The sequence below is a fragment of the Melospiza melodia genome, chromosome 4 (assembly GCF_035770615.1).
Source record: "Melospiza melodia melodia isolate bMelMel2 chromosome 4, bMelMel2.pri, whole genome shotgun sequence".
In the NCBI taxonomy this organism is placed as follows: Eukaryota; Metazoa; Chordata; class Aves; order Passeriformes; family Passerellidae; genus Melospiza; species Melospiza melodia.
Genome location: NC_086197.1, coordinates 66,915,804 through 66,927,862, shown reverse-complemented (window position 1 = coordinate 66,927,862; position 12,059 = coordinate 66,915,804). Strand labels below are relative to the sequence as shown.

Genomic DNA, 12,059 nt, shown 5'->3' with positions numbered 1-12,059 from the left:
AGACTTTTTCCTCATCCAGTGCCCAAAAGAAAAGGAATAAAATCCCACTGAAAATGCAATGCAGGCATTTTCTAATGACTTTCCCATTTTTGGGAAGTCAGAGTATACAGAAACCTCAATGAGGAAGAATCAGCAAGGAAGTGCTAAGTCAGGATTTTTCTTACAGAAGAGAAGCTGTAATTCCAAGCTTGCTTTCTGAAGCACAACAATTTTATGGACTTTTCACACTGCTATCCAACAGACATACATCTTTTATTTTCACAAATAAACTTTGCATCAGTACCACCAAGAAGAAATGAAAAAGCTCAGTTGCATTTCCATGAATTTCACCTCCTTGCTTTCAGTGTCTCGAGCTGCAGAGGTGTGCGTGCCAGCTGACTGATGAACTTACCCACCACACAGACTGTTCCCCTCCTCACCCACAGCACAGAAATGGGCTCTCTCAGGGGTCAGCAAACCCAAGTCAGGGTGCTGCACCTCCTGGAACACCTTGCACTGCCCAGTCTTGGTCTGTGAGGAAACCCAGTCATCCAGCTTGCCATCCCCTACCATCCTACTGGTGACCTCCCTCTGTGTAGAGGGATAAGCTCACAATACAGACAGCTGTCTGGAGCAGAGACTGCCAGAGCAAAAGAGGCTAGAAGCAGGGTATAATAAAATGTTTCAAGTTTTTCAATATTCATCAGCAGTGGTTTTGGGCCTAATATTTTAGACCTAATATTTATTCCCACCTTGTAACTCAATCAGCAGCTCCTTAACAAAATAACCTGAGCCCACATTTGACAATGTAGAAATTCATGTGTTGAAGACAGTCCCTTTCTGTAATTTCTTCTTTATTGAATCCTTTGAATTTATGTATCATTTTCTACGTACAATCCTGAAAGCAATCTTTAGTTAGGAGCACCACTGCTGTGCTCTCTCAAGCAGTTCTGAGCATCAGCGATTGCGTTCAAAGCAACACTACACCTTAAAAGGCTTTCTCCCAGAGCGACCTTCCTTATCACAACAGCTCAGGTGCCATGGGCTCTGAAAGCTGATCCCAGTGCCACTGCAGTCAGCCACAGTTCATGGTACGACCTCAGAAGCCAAGGCAAACTGTCCATTAGTGCATTCCTACTGTGAGCACTCACCATGTTCTTGCAAAACTTGTAGGTGAAAATCTACATTAAAACTCATTAGGAGCTTTCGGAGAGATTTAAAAGCCTGACAGAGGAACCACAACCCTTGCATACAAGACACCAATGAAACAAAATCAAACAGTGCTGCTTTAGAGATTGAGACAGATTATGTAGTCAATAACAACAACAACAACAAAAAAACAACCCTACAAAACAAAAAAATATCTTCGAAACACTGTTGACAAAAACGAGGCTATATACACTGCAAAATTAAAGACTATTTAGGATTAAGACTATGGCAGGGTACAGTTTGAAAAACCCTCAACCTGTCCAGATAATAGATTTCAATTTTCAAGAATAATATACACTTTTTGAAGTTGCACACACAATCTGTCCCTTCAGTCAATTTTGAAGGAAGGGAAAAACCAAAACCAACCACATAACTCTTACATCTCGAATACTGGCTTTGGGCCTCTCAATAAATGCCATCTGCAATTATGATACATGAGAAAAATACATCAGAAAATAAGCGTGTTACTTTTTAATGTCAGATCTATTTTATTCATAAAAGAAATAATTACTATCCACTGGAGGCTCTTTTTCAATCATACAGAAAAAACAGCAGAAAAGCAATGCAATGCATGAAAAGATCACAAACAGCAATCCAAGCAACAGTGTTACTGACTTCCAAGTGAAAAGAAAGGAACAGCCTGATGTGATTACTGGTGTGCATGTGCAGTTTTGAAGAACAAATACTTCAGTTGGAAAATGCTTCTGGAAGAACTATGAGCTGTACTTAGTGGGGATTATCAATACTGGTGCTATATAATAAACATATCAGAAAAAAAAAAGGAAAAATCTTTTTAAAGAAGGGACCCATAGTCTTTTTAACTGACTGACTGTCAAAAGCTTATTGACAATTAAAGAGTACAATCCCATATTAACTAATTCAGATTCCTCCATGGACTTTGAAAGCAAAGTAATCAGAAAAGTAAGCAAAGTCCTTTTATGTATTTTCTAACAGTAGTGTTTTCTTTTGTAAGCACCACAAAATAAAAATAAATAACCAAAGACTGTCATCACTGTAACTATACATGAGTATATTTTAAACAGACAATTACTCTTTGCCTAAACCAGTATGTTCATTAAGCATGTTAGGAATATTGAAACTCTTCAGAGATATAGGCAAGAGTCCAAAAAGAGTAAGCATTTTTTAATTCTATGTACACACTTGAATTTTTTCATTAAAAACCGCTTTCCATTTGTTCTGCATTTTAAGTACTCATTCACTGTCTCCTTATGAACAGTGATCAGCTTTAGCTGCAGAATTCTATACAGAAAGGAAGCAAATACAAAACAAGACTCCTTTTTTTCCCACTAATTACCAGACTACACACACTTCTTTTAAAGATAGGAAGCACCTATCTAGTTGCCAACCCCATGCTTTCAAGCTTTGAGATCTTTTGATTTGCAAGCAGCTTGGATAAAACTCAGTGTTAGATTCTTGGTAGAAGGCTAATCATATCCTGAAACAGAGTGAAAGGAAACATTCCAGGATAAAAATGTTCAATAAAACATGGTGTCTGCAACCTCCCCCATGGTCTGCACCCAACTCTGCTCTGAGGCTTAAGAACCAGGGCTTACAAATTCAGTGAGCCATGCTGCAGGAGGCAGGCAATAGAAAGTGAAAACTATTTTATTCCCCCCTTTCCTCCCCCCCAACATCCTGGCCCCGTGGAACTACACAATAAAGTGCATCTCTGCGCATGCACAAGACAACTCACACATCCACAGCAATTCTGGAAAGAATGCACAGTTTGTACTATGTCCCCCTTCAGGAATGGGTGACCTTGTAACACATTTTCAAGCACTGAGGCTTTATGAAATAAACTGCTGAAATTCAGGTACCTACGTCAGAAGCTTATGAACAATGTGCACATTATGAACAATGACATGCAATGATCTACAAATTCATTGCAATATTCCAGTACTGATTTTCAGGAAACAACAAATCTGCGCAAAAGGAGATTAAAGCCCTTTCAGAGGTTTTAAGTCTTCAAAATCTTGCACTACAGAGTTTACCAAAGCTATGTTTTTAGCCTTCATTTTCTATCTTGTCATTTTATGTCAAACCATTGATGACCAGCCTGCGGATTTTCCAGTAGTTACAGCTAAATATAAACCTTCTGCTGTACCTTACAATTTTAAAGCAGATCCATTGGGGGGGAGGGGGGGGGAGCAGTGGAAACAGCAGTGGAAAGTACAAGAAAGGAAGGCATTTATAAACCACATCACAGAACCTCAGTCCTAAAAGCCCAAACAACCAAAACAAACATTCCAGTCAGTCTCAAACACACCAATGCATTTTGAAGTGAGATTTGTGGCAGTGTGAAAGCTAACTTACTCCTTTCCCTGTCTGCAAATCCTGCCACTACAAAGAGCTGTTATCAAACTGCATACAAGCAATACTCTTTCTGATTTCTACCCACATCTCAGTACATTACTTTCATTCAAGCATGAAAATTTGAGGCAGACATTAGATTCGCTTCTGTACATTTTAAGAAATGCAAGACCAAAACAAACCTGGTAGAGCAGGAGCGAGCTCGTTATATCCGCCAAATGAAGCGTTCCGGACGAGCTTTCGGCCATCAGCTCTTGGAGAAAACACAGATGAAATCCCAGCACATGAAGAAAACCTACGTCGCACTGGACCTTCTTCCTTCATGAGTTAAGGTGTTTGTGTAAGGATTATGTTCTCTGTGAAAGCTGGTTAGCATAAGCTGCTTGGAGCAAGAGTGTTGCAGTAGCAGCCTTTTACCTCACATTCTGATGAGTAAGATACAAAAGAGGAAAAAAAAGAAACAAACGAAGGGCGCACATGAAAAATGCAGTGAAGAGACAGAGGCTGCCAAATCAGCAGCAAGCCAAGCAACACTATACTCCTCTCATCAAAGCTCTTAGGATGCTTAAAGTGGAATGCCTTTGCTTCAGCTCCTTTTTCCTGGGAAACACACCACATCTTATTTTTTAACTCTCAGTTTTAGTCCTACTCATTTCTAAGTACACAAAAATGGTGTCTAAGTTTTAAGGAATCCTTAAATTCAGTTCCTGTTAGTCTTTCATGTCCCAAATTTATATTGCACAAAGGACAACTCATGAGCTTTGTGGCTTCCCTGTTTGATATTGTGGTACACTATGGGAATCAGAAAAGGGAGTCAATGATTTGCATTACACAGCCAAGTTGAACTTTCCTGTTCAGGCACTCACCTAACTAGTTTTTGACAGCTGACTGCCATGGCCTCTACATCTTCATTTCTTTATTTTTCTTTAAAAGGTGATGCAACTGCTTTATCTTCTTAAAACTCTCCCATATTTTTATAAACAAACCAGCCTGACTCACAGAAGAGCTGTCCTAAATAATCTCCACAAAAAAGGCTTTTTATTATTAATGCCCCAAATATTTTATTCAATGAATAAAACACTTAAATGGGCCAGCTTAAATTTTAAACACAGAAAGGATTCCAGTAAACTGTGATTCAAGACTAGAAATCTGCTGATCCAAACTCCTCCTGCTGGCAGCTACCATAATGAAGTCATATAATCTCTTCCTAACCACCTTCATTCACTGCTGTTACATCAGCAGCCTCTGCTGCAAGGACTAGTGTGCAGAGCCACTCTCTTGCAAATCTGGAACTTCCTTCCCATTTGGTGTTTCTCTGCTGGTCCCATTTTCCCCATCAAACTTTACTTCTGACAAAACAGGTTTTGAAACCTTCTCTACTAAAAACCAGGACAATAGGACACCAAGAACTGCCTTGAAAATAAGAACTTGAATTCTTACCTTATTCCATCCTCTCCTTTTCTTACAATGTGAATCACATGCCATAAATTAAATCAATAGCAGCATGAACATGATTAACCCTCAAATAATACTACTTACTCTATGGCCTTATACAAAGAAGTGTAGTTAACTTCCCAAAATATGACAAGGTAGAAAGATGTATCAGAAAAAGCAAAGATGAGGCACAGATAGTCATCAACAGAAACTACTATATGCTATATGAAAAACACAATTCACTTAAGCACAGGGAATAGGAAAAACTGGATAAGCATCATGTATTCAGGCCTGTCTCCATTTATCCAATCCTCTCACACTCCCTTCAGCTGAAACAGTCCTTGTTTCAAGATGTCCCAGAAGGAACAGAAAAAGCAGCTAAAAAAACTAAAGGAGTCGAGTGGAAGGGCAATGAGGAAATGCAAGGAGGGAGAACACTAGCTTTATTTTCTGTTTGGTTTTGTTTTGGTTTAGCTTTAATAAACACAGCTCCATATCACCTCTCCAAATCTGTCCTAACTACAAAACAGAGCAAATACCTTGGTTCAAATCTATTAATAATATGCATTTTCTTTTTTTTTCCAATTGAAATCAAGAGAAAGCTGCAGTAGAACTCCTCTTACACATAGAAGGAACTGTATCCTCTCATTACAGACCTACCTTGCCCAGTTAATGGGGCTGTTATCTCCTCTTTCAGAGTCAGGGCTGTGACCCTGCCCAGAGCACTCTGCTGACACCGGAATCCAGCCGTGTCCATGTCTCTCGCGTTCTGGAATGGCTGGGGGGGAGGCTCCTCCATCAGACACCTGCACAGTCTGCATCTGCCTCCAGCCCTGGGCCCTACCTGCCAGCCCACCAGCTTGTTTCACAGCTCAGTCTTCTCTGCCACCTTCTGTTCACTAAGGAGCAGCTGCATTTTCAGGAGTTTCAGGAAACAACATAATCATGAAGGCCTTTCCCTTACTTCTCTCCATGCCCTCTCAAGTCCCTTGACACTGCTCATGTAGTCAAACTGTAAACAGGAACAGATTAAAATATCTCTTTCTCCTTCCTATGCCCTTTTCTCCATTTAGAACTGAAACTGAACTCTTTGGGTAGACAAAATTAAGAATTTCAATACAGATTATGTTACATTTCCCCTCTCTGAGGCTCTCTTCAGTCAAGGAAGCTGTTATCCAGGTATTCTAAGCGCCTTCTGCTTTAACTCAACAGCAACACAGGAGAGGCAGGCTCTGAGTCTTTTATCAAAATATGACTCTGTCTCACCACTACAACAGAGGAGAAAAAGAAAAAAATCTGATTTAAGCTTTCTCCCTCATCACCTCGCCCCTCCCCGCCAGCAAAGACCAAAAAATCCCATAACTGCTTTTTCTTCCTGAAAATAAACTCAGACAGAATAGGTGCATCTACTGATGAAATCAAACTTTGTGATCTTAGACTAATGTCCCAGGCAGCTTTCTGTCCTTTTGATATTAGTCTTGAGTGCATTAAGAATGGATATACTTAGAAAATGCACTCTCATACACAGCTTAGAAATTTACACAGTTTCAGATACTCACAAATAGAACTATAGCCAAGTCCAACTGCATGTGTCAGACATGGCAGAAAAGCCTGCATAAACAGGGAGGTATCGGCACTTTAGCTTAAAGGCATCAGGTGCATGAATATATATGAGCTTTTTCATAACAGAAGTTTCAGTCACCATAGGATACACTAGACTAACAATGCCACTGAAACAGACAAAAACTTTCCCAATTTCTCTGTTTTATAAAACACCTGTATCAGTAAGAAAACAAAAATCCCTACATGACTGAAATATTTAGTTTATGTATCTTGGGGCAGGAGGGCAGGGGGGAGCACAAGAATCAATTCTCAGCCAATCTCTTTAGAGAAGCAAAACCTATTTAATGTATATATTTTTCTAAAGGACAGAATGCATTTCTCCCATTAGATATTGAATCAGGGCTTCTTCAACAGCAAATAGTAAATGCTGGCTGAAAAACCAATCCTAATCCTGTGCTTAAAACATTCTTCCAGGATATTGCCTGGAGCAAAATGTAAAATCTCATTGTACAAAGTCAAATAGAAGATATGTGGAGTTCTGACAACTTGTGAAGACTTTTGACAAAGTATGGTTTTAGTTTTGAAACCTTTCTCCAATGGAAAAATATTTACAGCTGAAAAAACACCACAGTCTTAACAAAAAAGACGTCTCTAAATTGTAAAGAATTCAATGAAATTGAACTCAAATCAAATCTATCTGGACTACCCAAATAAGGAATTTTCACTACAATAATCCTTTTTATAGAGATTTTAGAAGTTTAGAATAACGAACACATTCTAAAAACTGATATTGATGCAGTAATACAGTAAGTAGTAAAACTATGGATAGTGATGGAAAGTAAACAAAAAATCCTTTTCCCTTTATAGGTACCCAAGGAAAAGCTAAAATCTTCTTAAAACCAAACTCTGTGAAAGCTAGAGAGAAAAGAAAGAGGAAGGAAAACTTGGTGTAGTAGAGGAAGGCAGAAGCTTTTCAGACTTGCCCTGCAATTTTGACAGTAATTTGCCCTGACATTTCAACATTACTACCTTTTCCAGTAGAATTCTCCCCCCAGTCCATGAAAAGGTCATAAATAATTCTCTACATGCAGTAGAGAATTATTTTGCAGCATGCAGAAGACAGAAAAAGAAAACAGGTAGACAATCATACCTATGAAGGTTTTATCTAACAATTGACTTTCACATGTGGATTTTAAGTAAAAGCAGGTTTTTTTTTTCTATTTTAATAAAACGGGTATTAAAGATATACTTGCCTTCTGCACTGATATTTGATTCAGAAAAAAATTATACCTAAACCATGAGGCTACAAGTTGGAGAGTAGTTGAGAGAGGCAAATTTCTTTCACCAAATATTCTTCTGTTCCCTGGTATTTCCAAGTCCAGTGCAGTTTAGCTGAGGAGTAATTCCAGAGGCAAGCCTGAGAGGGGTGACCAATGACCACCAAGACTCCCCATGCACTGCTGGCAACTGTACTTGGCTGCACCTCCTCACTTGCTAACAGGCTGCTCAGCTCCTCCCACACGGAGTAAATAGCTTTGCTCACTGCTCAGGTTTCAACATTGTCCTTTCAGCCCTTATGAAATTCTCAAAGTCAAGGCTCAGGTTCAAGTAGGCCAGTCCTGCAGAGACTGTCACGAAGAAAGAGAACTTGCTTGAGATGTTTCACATCAATCACTGCTGTGCCTTTTAAACCCAGTACCACACTTTCATAAAGCTATACCCACACAGAAAGCAGAATATGCAATTTACCCAAGCCACAAATACTGGGTGGAGTAGCATTTCAGAAATGGCAAGTTCTAATAAACACAATGACTTGCAGAGAGGAATGTGCCAGAGTACGCATGGCTTTAAGAAAGCAGGAGGTCAAGATCATGTAACCACACACAGCAGAACTTAAAACATTTTACAAGAAATTCAGTTTTATAACACAGACTAAGATCACATTATTTAGGGCTCAAGCTCCTTCCTCCTACTGTGACCAGAGCCTCACTCACACCTCATTTAAGACAAGCTTCACTGAAGCTACTCCAAATAGGTTACACAGTTTTGTGGAACTGGGGCTTCACTTCCACACTCTGTTGAAAAACCGAAAAAGTGACCACCTGTGTCCTTAGGCTCAGGACCCTGCAGCAGGATTAACAGGCATTAATCCAGTACCACCTAAAGAACAACCAGTGCCCATGGCTCCCACACACTGCTGATTACAAATACTTCCTCATCATCAAAAGCAATGCAAGACAAATTAAAATGCCTCCTAATAATACAAGAAAGACTAAGAGTCTCCAAGCATGAGGGTTTGCAAGGTTTTAGAAAGAATTCTTATGTGGCAGGAGAAAGCAAAATTCTTAACATTTTTCTAAGACATTAAATGCATTTACTCTGCAGAGAAGGTACGTTACTTCAGAAGCAACACTTACTGTTAATATTGAAGTATCAAAAAAAGGTTTTTGGAGACCCTTAAGTAGAACTTGAACAGTTCTTCTTTAGCAGTGAGACAATGAGACAGTTATGGGACTATGAAGTGAAGTAACAAAGGATGACTGATAAATTGTTCTTACTGTGTCAAGAAAGTGAGTTATTTAGCCATTCTTCAGCTTCTTTATTCAAAGAACAGACACAGTGAAGGGAAAGGGGAGACTGTATGAAGTTACTCCATGACTAAGTCTGCCTACATATAGAAAGTAAACACATAGGAAAGGTAAGAAGAAAAACAGAAATCACTATTGAATATAAAATATAGCCCAACTATCCAGGAAACAGCTTGGTTTGGAACCAGATCGATTGGCAAAATTTTGCCATTTGCAAGCCAAATACTCTTATCCAAAAGAATTACTAACACACTGAAAACACTAGCTGAAAACAAATACCAACCCAAACTGGCATTTTAGCAGTGATCAACGCCCAGTGGAGTTCCAGCCTCACCTGTGCTCAGTGCATCCATCTGCTGTAATTATGGGCAGTGGGATTTCTCTCCCCAGCTCAGTTCCCCAGTGCTGTGGCTTCAGCCTCATGCATCCATATGGAAGAACCCTTGGCAGAAATGTGCCCAGAGCACCACAGCCAAGTGACTGTCTTAGGCAGAGGTGCTAACACTTCGAAAAGGCTTCCAGTTCACTCTCACAGGGCTGCATCTTTCCTTCTACTGGTCCACAGTAATTTGTCTTCCGCTGACAGCTGGTTAAGAGGAGATACTTTGCTGTATCTCCAGGGCTTCTTGACCACCAGGAACCCAGAACAGGGATGACCAGTCAGGAGCTCCAAGACCTTTGTTACTGCCCAGTGAAACAAACTGTTCCTGCTGTCAACTGAGCCAAACAACTGAAACAAATGGTTTTTAAAGCTGCAAGTTGCACAGGTCAACAACAAATCAACTTTAACTTGTTAGTTGCCTTGGGTACACAGTCAGTAACATCTGAGTTTGATATTTTCTGGGTCCTTAAGGCTCCAAAGGCATCTCATCCCTTCAACAGCTAATAACTGTTCTTTAGGACCTACTTCTTGAAAATGCCTGTTCTTTGCTTTCCACCTTCTGTCACATACAAAAAATACTTAAATTCCTATTTTCTCCAAAAATGCAGCATCCTGTGGATTAAAATCCTAGCACTGGCATATCCCTTGAATGTTTCCTCTGGAGCTATTTAAAGCACAAGTTCAGCACAGCCAAAAATGCCCTCACTCTTCGCCAAAATCACCTTCACTTCCTTCCAGTTCATGGTGATCATCATCATCATTACTAGCAGATATCATTTTGTTTCTACTGTCAACCCTCCTCTCTGCATCTAAACCACTTCTGTTTCTTAGTCATGTAACACAATATATTTTTAATTGCATTGCAAATTGAATTAACAACTACTACTGCTCTGCTGGAAAAGAAAGGCAGATCCTGTTTCTTATCTCCTGTCAGGCTCCTTCTGCGGACACACATCCCACCTCATCTGCATCTTACTGATGTTTTAAATAAAGACAGGAAAACTACAGAAAAGTCTGACAGTTTCAAGCATTCTCTTACTAGATTTCTCTATTTACCACAAATATTGCTATTTAAGCATCTGTGACGTCTTCATCAAAAGTTGGAAATATGTTTTAAGAAAATATTGGTAAGTTAAAAACATTATTAATCATTTATAAGGAGACTGCTGACTTTTTAAATAGTTTTTATGTGATTGCTATTTCTGCATTCATTCATTTTATCAAAGAAATAAATCAGTATGCTTGAGTTAATAAGATTTACAAGAATTCAATTTACCAGGGATAATTTTACATAAACAGATTACATCAGCAAGCAGAGTTCTGCTCTACAACTTTTGAAAATGCAGTCTTGTACTTGGTATTTTTAATGATAATTTTTCAACTACAAAAAAATAATTTTATCAATTATTCCTTTTGGTCCCATGCTAGGTTAAAAAAGGAAACATTTCAAAAGTAAGTTCAATGAAAGTTTACTTGTTTGATCATTAATAGTTAATAACATTTTTAACCACTGAATGCAAACACAGAATATGAGCTAAATTAGCACCATACTATCTGTGTGTCAGCTGCTAGAACTGAGAGATGATTTAGCACTACTAACATCTATATGACTATACTTAAAAAAATACAGTCTTGCTGAGTTGGAGGGGCCATACTGCCCACTGGGGCCTAAAGACACACCATCCCACAACATAAGCAAAGCTTCACAGATAAAGTAACTTCCCAAGATTATTAAAGTTTCCATCAAAAAGCTACTGAATTATTTAGGTCCTCCTCCAAGTCTGACAAGTCTAAATAAAATATTGAGCAAAAAAACATAGTATAACCATTAGTCTGTTCAAGACACATGAGTTGTAGCATTATTATCAGGACTAGTCTATTCTGACGCTCCAGTTAACTACTTGATGGACAAGGCAGGAATAAATAAAATACACAAAAATTGAAATTAAAACCCCACCTCAGGATCAATGCTATATATGGCCAAGTTAGTGTCTGGCCACTAAAATCTAAACTTTCGGCATATGTTAAAATCATACTGGAAAAATCTCCACCATCAAACAACATTGCTAAAGCTTCCTGTGGAAGTGTGACCTCCACACCTACACATGCCAGTCTGTAGCCTCACAGGTAAGCTACTTCAGCCTCAGAATAAAGGACAGTGTAACTTCAAGGATCTTGAAAATATTTTGTAAAACAGTGCAAATACATGGAACAGTGACATTTTAAATAGACTTTTGCTGAGCAACCACTAGACAATGCTGCCAGATCAAATCACACTCTACATTTATAAAATAAATCTGTATTGGACTCCAAGAAGAAGACCCCCATCTCTGTCTCAGACAACATACTCTGCTCAATCTCACAAGAGCAACAGGAGGGAGGGAGGAGAAAGACATGTCTTAAGCTAAAAAACCAAGTACAGGAAAATAGAAGCTTTCTGAAATCCAGAGCTGTGGTCAGAAATGAAAACAAAGTACTTATACACAGCAGCACCTAAATTATAAAATACATACCACTTACAACTTTACATTGACATGGTTCTTTTTGTTCCAAATAAGAGGTAACTCAAACTG

The 12,059-nt window shown here is 38.9% G+C and overlaps 1 protein-coding gene across 11 annotated transcripts in view; it reads right to left on the bottom strand.

Annotated features, from left to right (window-relative positions):
- The window catches only part of OSBPL8 (oxysterol binding protein like 8), an 83,670-nt gene that overhangs the window by 30,957 nt on the left and 40,654 nt on the right, over positions 1 to 12,059 (bottom strand). Inside the window, exon 1 of one of the 11 annotated variants that reach the window (XM_063155006.1) lies at positions 3,702 to 3,942. The exons of the other annotated variants lie outside the window; for them this stretch is intronic. Within the exon in view, the coding sequence (XP_063011076.1) occupies positions 3,702 to 3,843 (142 nt within the window). The 5' untranslated portion in view covers positions 3,844 to 3,942. Of the gene's footprint in view, positions 1 to 3,701; positions 3,943 to 12,059 lie in introns of those variants that run through there. 11 annotated transcript variants of the gene reach the window in all.